At 46.9% G+C, this 20,896-nt stretch overlaps 1 protein-coding gene across 1 annotated transcript in view; it reads left to right on the top strand.

Annotated features, from left to right (window-relative positions):
* The window catches only part of ZNF532 (zinc finger protein 532), a 109,002-nt gene that overhangs the window by 39,976 nt on the left and 48,130 nt on the right, over positions 1 to 20,896 (top strand). The window contains exon 4 of the mRNA XM_065890051.1: positions 10,676 to 13,035. Within this exon, the coding sequence (XP_065746123.1) occupies positions 10,693 to 13,035 (2,343 nt within the window). The 5' untranslated portion in view covers positions 10,676 to 10,692. The remainder of the gene's footprint in view (positions 1 to 10,675; positions 13,036 to 20,896) is intronic.

Here is a 20,896-nt window from a genome sequence, read left to right as displayed (position 1 = left end):
AACCACTGCGCCACCAGGGAAGCCCTATTAATCAGTTTTTTATTTTATTTTATTTTACCACCTGCGACTCAAAACTTAGAGCTTGATAAAATTCTTGGATCTCCTGTGGGGAAAAGTTACTCGTGAGGGTCCTGAGGATTTGGAGAAGGCAGGTCTCACCCTGGCCTTCCCTGCATCTGGAGGACAGTACGTCTTCTGCAGGGCACCAAGCATCCGGAATCCTTTCAGCTGTGGCTGCCGAGCTTGCTGCTGCTGCTCGTGGGAAGCTTTGCCCACCATGGAGTTGCTAGTCCATAGTTCTGCTGTCCTTTGGGCGCTGCGGAGCTCAAGTGAGGGCGGTGCCCCATGCCTCTGGTCTGAGCATCTCTTTGTCCACCCCCCTGGTTCTGACCTGCTGGGTCATTTGCACCTCAGCCTCTAATTCTGATCCCGACTGAGGCTCACGCCTCAGCCTGTGGGTTCTGTGCTGGACAGGGTGAGCCCCTGACCTTTGACCCCCAGCCCCTCGGTACCAGCCCCCCTGCTGCGAGTGCTGCCCACTTAGGCTCCTTTCTTCTCTTGCTCAGATCCAAACGCTGACGAGGAACCTGTCAGCCACACGGGTCTCCTGGCTGTGGTTGCAGGTCTCTGGTCTGGTTGTGGGATGAAAAGAGTAGGAACATGCCTTGAAAATCTCTGACCACCTGCCCTCCGTGTTTGAATGTTATGCTCTCTGTGCTTTTTGTGTAGTGTATTTGATCATGACAAAGTTCCCTCTAGATATCTAAATAGCACAGCCCTGGGGTTGGGTGTATGCTGTTATCTCCATTTTTAGGTGGAAAACTTTCCAACACAAAGAAGCCAGAGAGAGCACAGGGAATGTTAGTGCTGGGAGGGACATTGGGCCTCACACCCGCTGTCTGTGTGTTGTCGCTGGGACATTAAAGCTCATTCTCTTCACCAGGGTTTGTCCATGGAAACTAGTTTATTTTAGGCAACTGTGTGGATGGGTTTTTGTATGCTCTTGCCTATTAAGTGACAAGAACGTAGGTCGGTAAGTGATTTCATGGAGCTGCAGAGAGAAGTAAATAGGAAATTCATCATCTTCCTCCATGCATTCATTCGTCAGTCACAGAACAAATATTTCTTTTACAGCTAGTAAGCAAACCGTATTAGGAAAAGTTTAAACTTTCTAGTAATGTAGAAATTGTATAAGAAGTCATCATTTTGTGTCATAAATATTTATAAAGTTGGGGGGCAGGGTGGGCTTAAAGTAACTCTAATGCATGGTGGCAGCAACAGAATTGGTGCAGCCATCTGGGAAATCATTCTGGCATTTGTGTTCACAGATCAGAAAAAATGACCTGTGGTTAGATCAAAATTTGGGAACTATAGCATCCCTCTTTTTGGAGACTTACAATATTTGTTAGCGTAACAGAGGCTGTCCTGCAGAAAGAAATCTGCTCAGCGTAGAAAAATCCAGCATTTACTCTACGTATTTCAGTGCTGCGTTTGTGAAAAGCCTAGTAAGGTCCTTCAAAACTGGGGTCTGTGTTTCGCAGTGTGTGAAGTGCAGCACGTGAAGGGCTTTTAATGTTTTCCTAGTGGAGGTGAGTGTCATGGACAATGTGAATAGGACTTGGAGGGGGGGCAGTTGGGAGGGAAAACGAAGGAGGGCTTTAGTGTAAGTTTGACCTCCTGTTGGGACAGTCAAGTGGCATATAAAGTTGGCAATTGGAAAGGTGGCTCTGAAGGCAGAATTAGGGCTGTAGGTAGAAATGTGTGAGTTCTGTGAATATATGGGATTGTTGTGACCACAGGGGTGGCCGAGGCTGCCTTTGGACAAAGGTAGATGACAGAATCTGAAGGGACCCAGGAGGGGAAGAGCCAGGGAGTCAGGGGAAACCCGAGCGGCTTCTAGCAGTGCTTGCAGGGTCCACGAGAGGACAAGATGGCTGGAAAATGAAATTCTGCTGAAAGGCAGTGGCAGTAAGAGAGGACACAGGCAACAGGGACCGGCACAAGGCAACAAAGAATGGGAATGGACCGTTTCTGGAGTGTTTTCTAGCTGTGAGGCACTCGCGGTATTTCATTTAGTAGCTGTACACTATTAAATGAACGCATGCATTTTCATTTAACTTTTTATTTTGGAATAATTTTAGCTTCTAGAAGAATTGCAAAAATAATACAAAGAATTTCCAGGTGCCCTTTACCCAATTTTCCCTAGCCACCTTGTATAATTATAACATATTAATCAAAACTAAAAAATTATCATTGGTATAATGCTAACTAGACCATAGACTTTACTCAAATTTCAGCAGTTTTCAACTAAGTGGAGGCCACTATTTGTGTACAGTTCCCTTTCTCTGTAACCTTACAGTATACAGTTGCGGTTTTGTTTTCCAAAGTTACTTGGGTGGGTTCTTTTCCTCCATACGGTCTCTTCAGCATGGGTGTTACGTCATTTGCTTGTGATATAGTTAGTTCTTCGTTACACTTGGTCTCTTATTTTGGGCCTCTCCTCATTCCTGATTGATTTTATTTTTTGTTTACGCACAGTAAAACTCTCTGGGTCTTGACAAAGACATAGACGTGTGTATCCAGCCCCACAGTTGTGGTACAGAACAGTTCTGTCACCTCCACGTTTCCCCCTACAGCCTGGATTTTAACAGTGGTTTCAGGCGAGTGGGTAGCAAAGGGGTGGGGAAGGAGCTGGGCGGTGTAGGATCTCCCCGACTGAGAACTTGACTGTGAGGGCAGCGTGCCCATGGACAGAGCACAAGGGTAGGGTGTCCAGGTTGAGGCTGGGGGACGTCTCTTTAGCCAGTAGGTAGAGGTAATAGGAGTGGCCAAAAGCCCCGGAGCTGGGCAGCAACCTCCCAGTGAGGACCAGCTGGGAAAGGCCAGCTGTGCGGATCAGGCAGGGTCTGAAGGGGCAGGCGGACCGTGGGGAAGGGTCCTGCCTGTTGTCTTCGAAGCTGACTGTGGAAAGAAGGAGGTGTGGAGTAGGTACCAGGGGAAGGTTAGAAAACAGCCTCTGTCCCCTAGCAGGGTGGGAGTTAAGGAGAAGGAAAAGAGAGGGTGGTGGGGCAGAGTGATACAGAGGACGCCCTGGGGCACGAGGAGCGGGGATTTGCTGCAGTCCTCTCTAGAGGTACCCTTGACAGCTGCAGAACCATGTGGAAAACGCAAAGGAGCTTTTTACTGCAGAGCTTTCGTTTGACCTGTGAGTGCTTGGAGTTGCGGGGAGTGATGCAAGGAGTAGGCCAAGAACTGTGAGTCGAGCTTCTGGAAGAGGCTGAGGTTTGTAGGGACCATTTGCTTCTATTCCTGTGGGAGGAAGGGTGGGTGGAGGAGGGAAGGGGAGGCGCTTGTAGGTGTAGCCTTGAGGGAAAAGTGAAGGATAACCCGCAGGGAAGGGCAGGGGCTGGATATATTCTTGTCTTTCCCAAGGTTGTGCCCTGATGAAGTGCCTCTGTGTTTATGTTTCTAGAAGCAGTTTGAACTTTCACATCAGTGGTTTTTCAAATCAGGAATATTAGGTATTAACTGAAGAAGAAAACACGGCCTTGGCCAGAGTATCTATCTGTATGTCAATATTGATACCATCAGGATTCAGTGAAACAAGAAGATATCTATTCTTGATGATAGCAGCTGCATTTACTAATTTCTTATTAACTCATACAGAATTAAAACGTATATTCTTTCCTTTTCACCTTATGTGTAAACTGTCTTTTTACACATGGGCAGCTAACTTGGTGGGGGCTGTTGAGAAAGTGAAGTACTTCTGGCCTCAGCAGGTGGTGTGCAGGGAGTGGGGGGGACGCCCGCCAGTGCTGGAAGCTGAGAGGGGGCTGGGCGCTCTGTGGTCCTGGGTCACACTTCTTCCCAGTGGCTGGAGAGGAGCCTCAGACCTACATGGTGCCCTGGCTTATCGTCCAGATCTACCCAGGGCCTGATGAGTGTGGAGGATGGAGATAAACACTTCTCTCTGGCGTTCTGGCACTTGTATGGGGCCTTCAACTAGCATGTATTTAAGAGATTCCATAGCTCCATTTATTATTGCTTATTTTTTTCCCTCAAAGCTACATGCACGTAGCCATTCGTATGTGTGTGTGTGTGTGTGTGTATTTTTTTTAGTTATTATTTTTTTGAGACCTAAGTGTCTGCCAGTTTTTGGGACCCAGTCTCCTTGTCCATCCCCCACCCTTCCCTAGAGAGCAGCCCTGAGGCAGAGACGTAGGCAATCAGGTGTTTTGTTTTGTTTCTGTTTTTTGTTTGAAACTCCACAAAACTGACATGTCTTCCCAGCTGGTTTAGGAAGAGCGAGCAAAGAAGCATGAAGCATTACAAAAAAAAAACAAAAACAAAACAAACAAAAAAAAAGAAGCATGAAGCAGACTTGTGTACCTGCTGCATGAAGCAGACTTGTGTACCTGAACCTGCTGTTTGGGGTGGAATTGCAGTGAGAAAATACTTTTCCCTGATAAGCAATTCAGATTGAAGTGAGGGAGAAGGAAACGTTCAGCCGGGGAAAGAGACGCGATGTCTTTTTCTCTTTTGTGGTTGAAGAGATGTCATGATGGAGGGCGTTGAAAATGCTAAAGGTGAAAAGGGATTGGTGAAGAAGGAAGAGCCCAAGGGTGTGTGTGTACTAGTATGAGGGGAAAGGCAGGGATTGGGAGGTAGAGGCCGGGAGAAACCAACCCCCTGCTTATTTCTTTGAAGACATGGGACCTGAGGGTGCTAAGTCATTTTCTGTGAGCAGCAAACTAAATGTGAAGCATTGCATAATATAAACACACATAAGAACATTGCATATTTGAAGAAATGAAGGTTAGAAATGTGAGTTAGATTCATTAATCTGTCGAATTACTTCTTCAAAAAGGGCTTCAGTGGCCAGAGAAGTGCCAGAAAACAGTGACAAATATAGTCCCCCAAAAGGATAACAGACCTTGGATTATCATAGTTGTACTTTGAAAAGTTTGTAAAATGCTGTTGAGGCCATCTGTAGACTTGGATTTGTTTTTCTTTAGGATTATTATGACTTAGCGTTTATTGATTTTCATTAAAGAAAATGTTAGTCTCTCCATTTACATGGGGAAGCCGATGTGTTGTCACCGGTCACATTGACCTTTGCATCTTCATTTTGCAGGTGTGTATCTGGGGATTATTTGCAGTTGGGTTCAGTGGTTACTTTATGACTGGGAGATTCTGTGCCATCATCCTCTAGTTGGAAATTGACAAGTGCCTCCATGAAGAACAGTTTCTTATTGCAAAGTATAAGAAGTATGATTAAGGGGTGAATGAGTTTTTCTTTTGATTTGATAACTTTAGTTGGAAATTGACAAGTGCCTCCATGAAGAACAGTTTCTTATTGCAAAGTATAAGAAGTATGATTAAGGGGTGAATGGGTTTTTCTTTTGATTTGATAACTTTTGACTTTTACCAACAAAGATGAAATAGCTTACTATAATTTTAAGAGACTTTGGTAGGAAAGGAAGCGTTTTGTCTGTGTCATAGGAGGGAATAGAGTGACCATGTGACAGACTTGAGTTCTTTGATTTTCTTTTTTTATAAACAGGCCTAGCATTCCCCCCCCCAGACATTTTCAAGGTGAAAGGACTTTTATACATCGAGCACAAATGCTGTTAGTGAATTATACGTTATTTATAGGGTGTTTAGTTTTAAATTAAAAGACTGTTAGTGCCTTTGAAGGAAGCTGTATTTTACAGGGTTTATATGAGATGAAAGACATTGTTGCAATAACTAAAACTAATTCTGTTTGAAAGTCAAGCTGTTGAGGGAAAGGGAAGCTAAAATGAGATCTTTTTATCTTATCTTTTAAACGAGAAGACTGAGATTTATCTTTGTAATGTTTTTAAGCAGAAGAATCTATTTTTAAAACAGTACTTAGGAATTGGGGTGAACAAAAGTAAAGAAAACTTTCAAACATAAACATTTCTCTCTACTTGATAGAACGGAGAAATGAAGCAGGAGTTAAGCATTTTTTCCCCCAAGTGGTAAATTCACTCTTGCCTTCCAGAATGTGGGAAGGGTGAGGGTAGTAATAGGACGGTGTGATTGTGGGCATGACAAACATGTCTATAAACCAAAAAAGAAGTGTGAAGTTACAGACAGCGGTGTTTATTACGTTGATCATACAGCCCGGGAGAGGTGAACTCACCGCCACGATGGTCTTGGGTTTCAGACAACGCGATGTGCTTTCAGCGGCCGCTGCACTTGGCCTTTTATGCCCGCTGTGCATTTTCACCTTATAGTCAGGATTCTTTCAGGTGAACTAGGAGAGCTGACTCATATGTTTTTAAACTGCTGCTAATTCACTCTTACCTCTCCACAGTGTCCCAGTACTTCACCCCAAAGAGTTCATCTGGGTTTATCTTCTTCCCTAAAGAGAAAGTGTATACATCTTAGGCGTTGAGAGGAAGGGGGGTGGGGGCAGGTATGGCTAGATGTCCACAGAAAAAGTTGTTCCTGCATCAGGAATGTCTTCTGGACTCCTTGGGGGGCTTGCAGATGTGGAGGTTCCTCTCTGGGGTTTTCTAAGCCTTCACTCTGCTTTACTTATGCAGATAGGAAAAGATACCGACAGTGTGGTGGGTGACATCCTACCATTGACTATAAGATTTAATGCTGCTGCTGTCGCCACCATATGTGAGCACCTGTGTGTCCATAAAGCAGGCAGGTCCCTGTTGTGTGTCAGCAGGAGGGAGATGGTACGAATCAGTATTACTCTTCCAAGTGTCCATCAGAATGCCTGCCGGCTGCACTGCCAGTGTGAACTGCCAGTTGCTTAGCACGTTGTGTTTCACGTGGTGACCCTTTTATCATTTCTTGGGGTTGTGTGTTCTGGGCCTACCACCCACTGAGTATTTGAATTTTCTGTTATGTTCTTTTTGTTCCTGAACCGACTGCCCTCTAGGATGAATGGTGTGAAACTGGATGACGTCTTTTGCTCACCAAAATCATAAGGAGAGGGCAAATGACATACATCCCATGTAGCTGTAAAGAAAGGGTTGAGGGATTTAGGCAGAGCCCAGCCACCACTGGGGACATCCAGAGGCTGGATCCCAGCTTTGGATAAGCGGTGGCATTAAAAAACCACCTTTCAGGCCTATTTGACTCCAGTGGGGTTTTGGGGGTGGTTCATGAGTCTATGTTTTGAATTCTTTAAAAAGTGGTCTACAAACTTGGATCATCATGGCTGGTATAGATAGATCATAGGGATGCTTCGCTAATGGTGGTTTTATTGTGAGTATTCAGTTTATAAAGGCAGTATGATGCTTAAAAATAAAGCTGGTGAGGGACTTCCCTGGTGGCACAGTGGTTAAGAATCCGCCTGCCAGTGCAGGGGACACAGGTTTGATCCCCGGTCTGGGAAGATCTCAGTTGCCATGGAGCAGCTAAGCCCGCGAGCCACAGCTACTGAAGCCCGTGCGCCTAGAGCCTGTGCTCCGCAACAAGAGAAGCCACCGCAATGAGAAGCCCACACACTGCAACGAAGAGTAGCCCCCGCTCGCCGTAACTAGAGAAAGCCCACGCTCAGAAATGAAGACCCAGCGCAGTCAAAAATAAATAAAATATATAAATTAAATAAATAACACTGGTGCCATTCAGGGATTATTCCTAAGTGGGCGGACTCTTAAGTGGGTATATTGTCTCATTGCCCACATTTTACGGTTCAGCTTCATTTAAAAAAGAAAATCATAATATCAAACTTTCTCGCTAGATTTGACTTCATATAGATGTTTTCATGTCATTATATGCTTAGAAGTGTTGTACTTTGATGCCGGGGGTGCATTATTCCCTGTCTGGTCCTGCTGGCACCCATCTGGGAGAAAAGTGGCCCAGAGTGTTCTCTCTAGGCCAAGCAAACCATCTAGAGAAAAGTACATGTGACTTCTGAGACATAAGTGCATGGAAAGTGATTTATTCTTTTTTTTATGATATTTTCTGTTGCTTTCTCTCTTTATTAATGCACTTTATTTTATTTTATTTTATTTTTTTTAAACATCTTTATTGGGGTATAATTGCTTTACAATGGTGTGTTAGTTTCTGCTTTATAACAAAGTGAATCAGCTATACATATACATATGTTCCCATATGTCTTCCCTCTTGCGTCTCCCTCCCTCCCACTCTCCCCATCCCACCCCTCCAGGCTTATTAATGCACTTTAAAAAAATTAATTTATTTATTTTTGGCTGCTTTGGGTCTTCGTTGTTGCATGCAGGCCTTCTCTAGTTGTGGTGAGCGGAGGCTACTCTTAGTTGCGGTGCGCGGGCTTCTCATCGTGGTGGCTTCTCTTGTTGCGGAGCACGGGCTCTAGGCACGTGGGCTTCAGTAGTTGTGGCACGTGGGCTCAGTAGTTGTGGCTAGCAGGCTCTAGAGCGCAGGCTCAGTAGTTGTGGCACACGGGCTTAGTTGCTCCATGGCATGTGAGATCTTCCTGGACCAGGGCTTGAACCCGTGACCCCTGCATCGGCAGGCGGATTCTTAACCACTGTGCCACCAGGGAAGCCCTGGAAAGTGATTTATTCTTCAGCTCCTTTTGAGCCATAAGTGTTTGTTTCATCTTCAACAGTAGTTTTTCCCAACAAAATTCTTTGAAGTGTTTGGGTGTGTCCCAGAGTGGGTGAATATGCTGAGGGTGTCTTAACAGCTGATGATGGATTTATGGTTAATGTGAATTTTCACGGGTATGTTTATTGTTGCCTGAGTAGAAGTCCTACTGTGATCCTCATATAGTTATTTTTATTAGGAATGCATGATTTTTTACAGATTGTACGAGAAAAAAATCATTAAATACTTTGGTAAAATATGAAAGACAACTTCTCAGTGATTTAAAGCAGACTTAAAGGAGGAATGATGTAGTAAATATTGACAAGGAAAGAGTCTAGGTGTCTACAAATCACTTAGGCCGATTCTTCCATTGAAAGTTGCCTAAGATCAGCTGTGATCCTTGTTTCTTCCGACATTGATTGTTTCTTGATTCCCCTCTCTTCTTCCCTTCTTCTTCTTTGCTTTCTTTCTCTCCCTCTCCTTCCCTTTCCAGTTTTTCATTCATCCTCTTCCCTTTCCTTCTCTTCCTGGCTGCTGGCCTTCACGGCAGAAGGAAGGAACAGGCCCAGAGAGATCCCCTTACTTCCTGAGGGTCTCAGAGGCAGTGAGTTGTCTGCAGAGCAGGGTCAAGGCCTGTTCTTATTGTAAGTCCTGTGTTCTGGTCCCTGACTTGTGTCCTCTTGGTTATTTGGCATTTATGGTGCAAAGGCAAGTGGGACATTGCCTGTCTTCAGGCAGCTGACCAGGCCAGTAGGTAAGAAGAGACAAGTACACACACACTGTAATACATACAGAGCATAATCGAATCATAAGATGGAGTGCTCTGGGGGTTCAGGGAGGAGGAAGAGCTCCCCTACAGTGGACGGGCCCCTTGTGAAGACCCCAAGCAGTCTGTGTATTTATATATCCTTCATCTTTAGTAACGGCTGTGACTGTCCATTTTCCTAAAACTCTCCATCCTTCTACCATCCAGGGCTTCGTGCACATTAATGCAAGCACTTCTTTTTTTTTTTTTCTGCGGTACACGGGCCTCTCACTGTTGCGGCCTCTCCCGTTGTGGAGCACAGGCTCCGGACGCGCAGGCTCAGCAGCCATGGCTCACGGGCCCAGCCGCTCTGCGGCACGTGGGATCTTCCCGGACCGGGGCACGAGTCTGTGTCCCCTGCATCGGCAGGCGGACTCTCAACCACTGCGCCACCAAGGAAGCCCCAATGAAAGCACTTCTTCATAGACTGTTGTCCACCCTGATCTAGCCTGGCTGCCAAAGAGAGGGCCTTCCTCCCCCGGGCTCTGTCACGTACTTGGGTCCGTGTTGTCACGTGCTGGGAGTAGTTTCATGGAAGGCCTTTCTCAGCTGCCACAGCCATTTGCAAGACTGTGTAGGCTGAGTAGTGATTAGGAAACAGCTGTGCATTCCCTTAACTAGCGAAACCACTGGACTGGGGAGGGAGATGGAAGGGACACTACACTTTTCTGCCTGGAGAGTGTTTTTTTCCCCTAACATAATGGAGGGAATTAAGATTAAGTAAAAAGTGATGGAATGAGCTCCTGGGGGATTTTTGAAAATCTCAGACGGAACTTTATGAGCAGTAGACGGCCTGTGCTGGGTTGGGGTGCTCACTTCTGTGGATGAATTGAATTCTGTAATTGGAGTTTTGCTTGTAATCTATTGCTTTTAATGTGATATCCCAAATCTGACGGTGACTGTGTTAGCAATAATTTTGCCAGTAGAATTAAATGCTGTCAAGATCAAGATATGTTTGGAAGTAGTTTTTTGTGAAAATGGTGCGGTGAATCCAACGATAAATACCATTTTCTAGTCGTTAACACCAGAACCTGCTCTTCGTGCTGTAATAGTTTTGATCAGCTTGTTAGAGAGGCTGCACACTGGCAGTGCTACACGGCCTTTTGGGGGAATTACTTCAAAGCTGTAATCGTCAGGGCCTTATACCTGTTTTCCAGACGCTCGTTCACTTTGGCCACATGTCCTGACGTTATAATAAGTGCAGTTGGCAACTCGCTCTTTCGTGATAATCATCACTGTTCGTGTAAGTCCCATAGGGATGTTTATCTGCATGCTTATTGCTGATGGAATTATTTTCTGTTCGTTTAACAGAACATCTGATCAAATTCATGACCATGGGGGATATGAAGACCCCAGACTTTGATGACCTCCTGGCAGCATTTGACATCCCAGATATGGTCGATCCCAAAGCAGCTATTGAGTCTGGACACGACGACCAGGAAGGCCACATCAAGCAGAACGCCCACGTGGATGACGACTCCCACACGCCGTCCTCCTCCGACGTCGGCGTCAGTGTGATTGTGAAGAATGTTCGGAACATCGACTCCTCCGAGGGCGCAGAGAAGGACGGCCACAATCCCACCGGCAACGGCCTGCACAACGGGTTTCTCTCGGCGTCCTCTCTGGACACTTACAGTAAAGATGGATCGAAGTCCTTGAAAGGAGACGTGCCTACCTCAGAGGTGACTTTAAAAGATTCCGCTTTCAGCCAGTTCAGCCCCATCTCCAGTGCTGAAGAGTTTGACGACGATGAGAAGATAGAGGTGGACGACCCCCCGGACAAAGAGGACATGCGCTCCGGCTTCAGATCGAACGTGTTGACAGGGTCGGTTCCCCAGCAGGACTATGACAAACTGAAGGCACTCGGGGGAGAAGGCTTAAGCAAAACTGGCATCTCTACGACAGGCAATCTAGAGAAAAACAAAGTTGTCAAGAGAGAAACAGAAACAAATTCTATAAATCTGAGTGTTTATGAACCTTTCAAAGTCAGAAAAATGGAGGATAAACTGAAGGAAAACTCTGAAAAGGTGCTTGAAAACAGGGTCCACGAGGGCAAGCTGAGCTCGGAGAAGAATGACGCCTCCCTCGGCGGTGTGGTGCCCTCGAGGACCAAGCCATCCTCCAAGCTCTCTTCCTGCATCGCTGCAATTGCGGCTCTTAGTGCTAAAAAGGCCGCTTCCGACTCCTCTAAAGAACCAGTGACCAACTCCCGGGAGGCGTCTCCGTTACCAAAAGAAGTAAACGATAGCCCTAGAGCCATTGAAAAGTCTCCGGAATCCCAGAGTCTCATCGATGGGACAAAAAAAGCATCCCTTAAGCAGCCGGATAGTCCCAGGAGCATTTCCAGTGAGAACAGTAGCAAGGGATCGCCATCCTCTCCTGCAGGGTCAACACCAGCAATTCCCAAAGTCCGCATAAAAACCATCAAGACGTCTTCTGGGGAAATCAAGAGAACAGTGACGAGGGTGTTGCCTGAAGTCGATCTCGATGCTGGAAAAAAGCCTTCTGAGCAGACGGGGTCCATGGTGGCGTCCGTGACGTCGCTGCTGTCGTCTCCGACGGCCGCCGTCCTTTCCTCCCCGCCCAGGGCGCCTCTGCAATCGGCGGTCGTTACCAACGCGGTGGCCCCCGCCGAGCTGACCCCCAAACAGGTCACCATCAAGCCTGTGGCGACTGCCTTCCTCCCGGTGTCGGCCGTGAAGACAGCCGGGTCTCAAGTCATTAATTTGAAGCTCGCCAACAACACGACGGTCAAAGCCACGGTCATATCTGCTGCTTCTGTGCAGAGCGCCAGCAGTGCCATCATTAAAGCCGCCAACGCCATCCAGCAGCAGACCGTCGTGGTGCCGGCCTCCAGCTTGGCCAACGCCAAACTCGTGCCAAAGACTGTGCACCTTGCCAACCTTAACCTTCTGCCTCAGGGCGCCCAGGCCACCTCTGAGCTCCGCCAGGTGCTCACCAAACCTCAGCAGCAAATAAAGCAGGCAATAATCAGTGCCGCGGCCTCACAGCCACCCAAGAAGGTGTCGCGGGTCCAGGTGGTGTCCTCCCTGCAGAGTTCTGTGGTGGAAGCTTTCAACAAGGTGCTGAGCAGCGTCAACCCAGTCCCAGTTTACATCCCCAACCTTAGTCCTCCTGCGAACGCGGGCATCACGTTACCGACCCGCGGCTACAAGTGCTTGGAGTGTGGGGACTCTTTCGCCCTCGAGAAGAGCCTGACCCAACACTACGACAGGCGCAGCGTGCGCATCGAAGTAACGTGCAACCACTGCACCAAGAACCTCGTTTTTTACAACAAGTGCAGTCTCCTGTCCCATGCCCGCGGGCACAAGGAGAAGGGAGTGGTGATGCAGTGTTCACACTTGATCTTGAAGCCAGTCCCAGCAGATCAGATGATCGTTTCTCCATCAAGCAATACTCCTGCTTCATCTTCCGCCCTCCCGAGCTCCTCGGGAGCCGGCACACACACTGTAACAAAAATTCAGCCTGGCATAACCGGGACAGTCATATCAGCCCCTTCCAGCACACCCGTCATCCCAGCTATGCCTCTGGATGAAGACCCATCCAAGCTCTGTAGGCATAGTCTGAAATGTTTGGAGTGTAATGAAGTTTTCCAGGATGAGACGTCGCTGGCCACTCATTTCCAGCAGGCTGCAGATACAAGTGGACAAGTAGAGTATCATTTACATTTTGGTATTTCGGTGATGAATCTGTAGACATGAGTGCTCTATGCCATGCCCGTTGATTTTAGGGGCGGGAGCTCAGTTAAATGGGGGGATGTGTGTGTATATTTGTGTACACACTCGCATGTGAGAGAGGATTGTTTTCTAGAGCAATGTTGAAATACGAATCTTATTTAAAAATCAGTGCTTTTGAAGATGATTCTTTTAGACAGTTAGAAACTGTGTACTAGTTGGGTCATGGCACCTTAGATTTAGGGTAAGTAAAGGAGTTCTTAATTGTTGGGAGATAGGAATTTACGTTGGGAGTCTGAGCTCTAGCGAGTGATAGTATAGACCCTTCGGATTAAGTGTTCAAGTCAGGCTACGTCACCAGTGTTCCTGAGTCATTTATTAGCGACCACTGTGGGATTTAAAAATTTCCTGTTGTTTATAAATTATTGTCTTTTACAGTTAAACACACCCAGTTGATACCCACTTTTCAGGCGTGCCTGCTTATTTAAGATGTTGGTCTGGTATATTCAGTGATATTCTCCACTGCAGTGAATTTAAGCTTCTAACAGAAAACCCATCCATTTAATAGAATACCTTTGAGTTTGTTTGTGGCATTTTTTTTTTTTTTTTCTTCTTTGGGCTGCGTTGGTTCTTCGTTGTGGTGGCTTCTCTTGTTGCGGAGCACGGGCCCTAGAGCGCACGGGCTTCAGTAGTTGTGGTGCGTGGGCTCAGTAGTTGTGGCGCATGGGCTCTAGGGCGTAGGCTCAGTAGTGGTGGTGCATGGGCTTAGTTGCTCTGTGGCATGTGGGATCTTCCCGAACCAGGGATTGAACCCCTGTCCCCTGCCTTGGCAGGTGGATTCTTAACCACTGTGCCACCAGGGAAATCCCTTGTTTGTGGCATTTTTGGTTTGTTTTTTGTGGTGAAGTATAGGTTGGTGTTGGTGAGATGTATTTCACAGTGCGCGTCAGTCAGCGGTTTTATCTCTACCATTTGCTTCTCTCCATGAGGCAACTTCTGGGCAGTAGATAAATGTGTTTTACAGATATATGGAAGTAACTGGGCATGTTGAGTGAAACTAATTCAAGCTAGAGAGACCATATGATTTATTGTGCAAACCAGGAAATATGTGATATTGGAAGGGGCGCTGGTTTGAGCTGATATACCCTGGCTCAAACTTCTGTTTTGGAAGCCCCAGTGGTAAACTGATCTTTCCCTTACTTGCCTCCGCTGTCTTGTGACGAGGAGCTTTATGCTGTGGTTCAGACGTCTGGTACTGTCACCGTGATCAGCTCCCCAAGGGCAACTGCTGAGTCAAGTTCTTTGTAGGATTTGAGTTTGGGGAACAAAAGATCAAGAATACCTCAGTGACTTTTCCTGTGGACATTCAGTTGAGTGGAAATGGAGGCGATAAAGAGTTTCGAGAACATTCTTGCATCGAGAATGTTGGATGTTACATGTTTCATTGGCTCTGACGGTAAAGCGCTCAGGTGGCTAAGCTGGTTCAAGAAGAAGTGACTGATGCAGCCCCCCAAGCGCGTCCTGGTGACAGGGCTTGGGTTCTGTCTGGGTTCCTCTTACCTGGTCACCGCTTCATCAAAGGGGCAGTCTTTCTTTCTGTCTTAAAAGGATGCAGTAAAAAAAAAAAAAAGCCGTTTCCGTAGTTCTCTCTGTTCTGCTGGTATTTTGTGCAGGTGGTGGAGTATGTCCCGGCTCACGTGTGCTGGTCCGTATTGGCATGTGGAGCTGCCTTGAGAGATGTCTGTTCCCTTGGGGACCTTTTCTTCCCTGTTTTCCCCTCGTTTTTGTTCTCTGTTAACCATTTAGGCTCATCCGCTGAACTGGGGTCAAATAGGGAAGCGCTTTCCCTCAGGGAAAGAGATTGACGTCTCTTCTTGTGTGGGTGGTTGCTTTGCCTTGACTCCTTGTATTTTGCTGGGACAGGTGTGTAGCGCAGCTCCCCCGTTTCCCCTGGAGCACTGAGGGATGCGTCAGGACAGAATATATGTTAACTCCAGGGCCAGGTAATACTAGGCCGGACAGTCACCCCGTTCTGGTTCCTTCCTCTGACTCTGCCGAGCTAGGGTCCACTCAGCCCACCCGAGAAGAGCATTTCTGTCGAGTGAGCTTCAGCTGCCGCCTGAGCCAGCCACCGCCTGGCTGGCAGCGCCAGCACACCCCGTGGCACGTCCCCCGCTCCTAGTGCCCCTGCTTTCACCCAAACCCTGCCCTTCACCACGGCATCCCCTCCACAACTTGCCGCTCTACTCAGGCTCAGCCGGGGGCTCTGCGCACCCAGGGGCAGCCCGGTCTCTCACCCGGCCGCCCAGCCTGCGCCTCTGGGTGCGGAGCGGCTGCCCCTTCTTCAGCCTCCTTAACACCCTCCTGAGTCTCTCCTGCAGCCCAGGAGGCCAGTGGCATCCGTGCAGCTCCTGCTATCCTAGCCTCAAGTGTAGCGGGAGCTCGGGTGGTCCCCACCTGTGGTTGGCCCCTGGCGCGGCATCAGGTACCCATGGCGATGGGAGGCTGGGGCTGAAGACAGGAAGGACGAGAGAGGAAAGAGAAAAATTCTTCGTTTCGTCTTCTCCAGTTTGCTATTCACACGACCGCTGGCCAGTTTACAGTTTGTGAACTTAAATTTAAGTGTGGGGAAAAAGTCCACCTGTATAAACTGTTTCCTCTCTGACAAGAGCACTTAACAACACTTAGTTCAACTTCTCAATTTTGTAAGAAGATCTAAGGGCACCTCAAGCACCAGTCTTTCCCTGAGCGCCTTCTTTCTGTCTTACTTTCCGTTTCTCCGTTGGCCTCCCCGTTCCTGGTGACTCGTGCGTGAACTTGAGCCGGAGCAGGCTGCCTCACTGCCCGAGGGTGGGGACCGTTACAGGGTCAGCCGCGGGCCCGCAGCTGCCCGTTTTCTCTTCTGGCTCTTCTCAGGTGTGCCCAGGCCGGGCTTCCCTACGTCTGCACATAGGCTTAGAGTCATGTACAACAGCTTCCTGTACTGACCCCAGCTAGCGTTGATTCTGGAGGTTAAAGGGTGTGACCTCAGGGCCCTGGCAAGACTAACAGGCCCCCGGGCCCTTGCTCCGTGCCTTTCCACGTGTGAGTTTACCAGACGTAGAGAAAGGTGTGCCGGTTCACTGACAGCGGGGATATTCCTTCCTCCTTCCCTCCCTGCCTCCCATCAGGGATATTCCTCCCTTCCTTTCTCCTGCCCACCTTCTACTTATAATTGCCAAGGTAGTTTAAAAATTTTATGTGATAATGCCGAAAGTATTCCGTGCTAATTAACACCTTGAGTCTTCTCAGATCATCCCATTTTCAAATTAAACTTTTTATTTTGAGGTAATTGTAGATTATGGTAGGAAATAATACAGAGGTATCCTGTGTACCCTTTACCCAGTTTCCCCCAACGGTAACATCTTGCAAAACTATTAAACAGTATCACATCCAGGCTGTTGGCACTGATGCTGTCAACACGTAGAGCCCTTCCACGACCATAAGGATCCCTCATATTGCCTTTTTAGAGCCCCAGTCACCTCCCTCCCACCCCTGCCTCCCTCTTAACCCCTAGGAGCCACTAATCTCTTCTCCTTTCTATAATCTTGTCATTTCAGGAATGTTATATAAATGGAGTCATACCGTATGTAGCCTTTGAGACTGACTTTTTTCCACTCAGCGTAATTCCCTGGAGATTCATCCAGGTTGTTGGATGTATCACTAGTTTGTTCCCAGTTTGGGGCTATTATGAATAAAGCTGCCACAAACATTTGTCTGCAGGTTTTTGTGGGAACGTACGTTTTCCTTTCTCAGGGATAAATCCTTTTGTGTGCTGGATTGTATGGTAGTTGCATATTTATATTCACAAGAAATTGTTTTCCACAGCGGCTGTACAATTTTAAATCTCAAGAGCGGTGTATGAGTGGTCTAGTTTCTCCACATCCTCACTGACATTTGGTGGTGGCATCATTTCGTATTTTAGCCATCCGGATAGGTGTGTAGTGGTATCTTGTGGTTTTAACTTGTGTTTCCTCCATAGCTAATAATGTTGAATACCTTGTTGTGTTTATTTGCCATCTGCATATCCTTTTTGGTTGAAATGTCGCTTCTTCTGTCCATTTTCTAATTAGTGTTTTTGTTTGTTTTTACTGTTGAGTGTTAAGAGTTCTTGATATATTTTAGATACTGGTCCTTTGTTGGTATGTGGTTGCAGGTCTTTTCTCCCAGTCTGTGGCTTGTCTTTTCATCTTGTTAGGTCTTAGGCAGAATAAATGTTTTTAGTTTTAATGAAGTCCCATTTATCAGTTTTCTCTGTTACGGCTTGTGCTTTTGGTGTCAGGTCTAAGAACGCTTTGCTGTAGATCCTGAGAACCTTCTTTTATGTTTTTTTTCTAAAAAAAGTTTAGTTTTATGATTTGCGTTTAAGTCTGTGATCCGTTTGGGGTTAATTTTTGTATAATGTGTGAGACTTCGATGGAGATTTCCTTTTCCCCATGCATGTCCTTTTCCTCCAGTACCACTTGTCAAGAAGGCTGTCTTTCCTCCATTGAATTGCCTTTGCAGCTTGTCAGACGTCAGCTGGCATACTTGTGGAGCCATTTCTGGGACTCTGGTGGACTGACTCCTCCAACTTTATCCTTTCCTCTCAAAATCGTTTTTTAGCTATTCTGGTTATTTTGCCTTTCCATATATATTTTAGAAGAGTCTTGTCTATAATCTACCAAAAAATTCTTGTTGGGATTTTGATCGGAATTATGTTAAACCTGTATATCCGTTTGGGGGGAGCTCTTTTCTTTATTATGTTGAGTCTTTCAGTCTATGAACAAAGACTGTCTCTCCATTTATTTCGATCTTCTTTGATTTATCATTTTGTAGTTTTTATCATACAAGCTCTATACATGTTTCGTTTGCTAGCTTTCCTTCTTTCCTTACATGTTTTGTTGGTGCTTCCCCTCCCCCCGCCCCCCCTTCCACATGGGCAAGTGTAAATGGTAGTATATTTTTCAGTGTTCACATGTTCGTTGCTAATATATGGAAACACAATTTTTGTGTATTTATCATGCATCCCTTGTCTTTGTTAAACTCGTTATTGGATTTAGGGTATTTTTGGGGGGGGAAAGATTATATTGATTATTTTTCAGATATTGAACCAACCTTGCATCTCTGGGATGAATCCCACTTGATCAAGGTGTGTAATTCTTTTTATATATTGTGAGTTATATTTGCTCTAATATTTTGTTAGTATTTTGCATCTGTATTCATATAGGAAGGGACTTACAATTGGTGTTAGATTTTCTTTAAATATTTGATAGAATTCTTCAGTGAAACCATCTGGGCCTGGAGATTTCTTTTTTGGGGATTTTTTTTTTTAAACACCCGCTGGGCTGGTGGAGGGACTCATTATCACTTGGTAGGGATGAAGGTCCCACTTTCCTGCTGCCATCTCTGATACCATCTGGGTGAGGGTATTAGGACACCTTATTACAGCCTCAGGAGCGGAGGTCTGGGCTCCACCTGGGCTTGGCGTGCTATGGGTGAGGGCACAGTGCTTCCTGGGGTGTTTGGCTGGAGTAGAGCAGTAATTGTGTCTTTTGCTAGGCTTCCCCTTTCTGGGTCCTTTGGCTAAAGATAGCAGGCTTTTGTTGGGGATTTTTTTGTCTGTGCCCCTTGGCGTTTCTCGGTTCCCCGTTTCCTCAGCTCCAAATCTGGGATCCGTGAGGCAAAAAGAACCCGAGAACTCATCACTAGGGACCTGAGGTGCCTAGCCATCCTGCCTTCTCTCTGCCTTTCAGAGCCTCATTATGTTTGTTGTATATATAATGCCCAGGAGTGTTAGTTGTACTTAGTGGAAGGAATAGAGAGAGGTACTTCTATTCCATTTCCCTTGAAGTGGAAGTTTCACTCTATTTTTTCAAATACAGCTGTTTCGTCTTCCAGGAGAGAGTGTGTAGTTACATCACTGGGCTCTGCCTGAGGCCTCCGGCCTGTGGTTCTCAGTCGCTTTTTGGAGTCAGGCTGCCTGGGAGGACAGCATTCCACTTGACCGTGGACTCCTCTCCTCTTTGAGCCTGAGGCATGTCCCCTGCTCAGTGAGGTCACCTCCATCTTGGCCTATCTGTGACAGCTGTCAGGAGTGAGTGTCTCTTCTTCTCCCTTTCATATGTGTTGAACCCAGCCTCTTAAGACCTCAGCCTTTCTGTTGAGAATGACTTCTTGGTTTAGTGCAGGCACCATCTCCCTTCTCTTTTTATCTTTCATTTTCTCCCCATTTATATTTTTACCCCTGTTTATGGTTTGAAAGCCTCCTTTTCCGCGTTGGTCCAGGGGTGCTTGTTTGAACCCGGTAAAGGATTTCTTTTTCTTTCGACACCAGCTGTGGCTGTCTGTGCAAAACCTCCTCTCACCGTCACCCCGTGCATACGTGCTCAGGCTCTGGAGGTTTGCCAGCATGTCATGGGATAAAGTACGGTTTGGGTGGCATTTGCTGAATTCTGCCTTGTCAGTTACTCCTTCTCTTAAAGATACTCTGTGGCCAGTCTATACAAGGGAATGATGGACTCAGGGACTCAGAGTGCTGCTTTATCATTCGCTGGCCCTGTACTCAGCAAACCCGCACGCAGGTCGCTGTGGAGAGCCGGGTGGGAATCTGTGGTTTAGCTGGAAGCCCTCTTCACCCTTCCTTCCCCGAGCCTGAATCTGAGCCAGGACCCCAGGCATGCTCGGGCCCAGGTTAGTCTGCCCTGCCTCCATCTGCTTACCCTGCCGAGGAGCAAGCCCCGAGGAGTGGGGGGTGCGATGGAGCATCTGGGGTGGATCATGCCCTTCCCAGCCGCCCTGGGGTGGATCATGCCCTTCCCAGCCGCCCTGAACCAAGCGGTGCAATAAAAGTGGAGCACGTGGACATCGACTTCTAACCCCGGTATAACTGCCCTGGTTGGCGGTTTATGTTCCACCCTATCCCATTAATAATTCCTGCCTTGGGGCACACTGAGGAAAGGAGTGGGTGGAGGGGCTAGAGAAGTTTCCCTCCTCTCCATGAAGTAGTTAAGAGCTGCCAACTGTAGTTTTAATAATTGAAAATTAAACTTATTGGAATGTTGTTGCTTCCCCTCTTGGTAAAACCACAACTAAACTTAGCCAAGTACAGACTGGAAGTGCGTATTATAACCTCCGAATTGGTAAGATGAGTTTTCTTCCCGTAGAATCTGTATCAGCCGTAGAATCAGAGGATGTCATAGGTCCTTTGCTCAACTCTTTTATTTTACAGTTGAAGAGACAAATGCCCAATCAGTGGCCAGCTCAGAACCCGAGGCAAGATTTCTTTATTGCTAGTTATTCTTTCTGGTTTCTGATGCTGGTAACCTAAGATGTAGAAGCATAGAACTTTACAGTTGCAGGGACCATAGGAGTCTTCTGAGAATGGACCCTGGGGTTACATTCAGATTAGCTTCAAGGGTGCAGGTGAAGGTGACTTATCTGCCACGGTCCTTATTTTGGGGGGTTGCTGATTCAGTTCAGGTTCAGGGAGTTTATGGGCACCATTACTAGAACATACCAGGTGTATTAAATTATCCCGAGCAGCCTCCCCCAGGTCTCATTTCTAGACGTACTCTGCTCCAGCAGCTGCTTCTGGGGGCCGTGGGGCCGCCTCAGTTCCCACGCCCACCCCCAAACACCATTATCAGCTTGGTTTTTGGCCCTGCTCTCCTAAATGTTTACTATTAATTTTGGTCAGGCTAGTCCTGTCCCAGTTGATGGTTTAATGTTATCAACTCTTAATGTATCTGTCTTCTTGAGCGATTGTCATCTGAGTGGATTATATGTGTGGACCATACTGCTTTCTGCGAATTTGCTC

This window comes from Phocoena phocoena, chromosome 13 (assembly GCF_963924675.1).
Source record: "Phocoena phocoena chromosome 13, mPhoPho1.1, whole genome shotgun sequence".
Lineage (NCBI taxonomy): Eukaryota > Metazoa > Chordata > Mammalia > Artiodactyla > Phocoenidae > Phocoena > Phocoena phocoena.
Note: the sequence above shows the minus strand (reverse complement) of the source record. Positions and strands in the feature narration are given on the sequence as shown.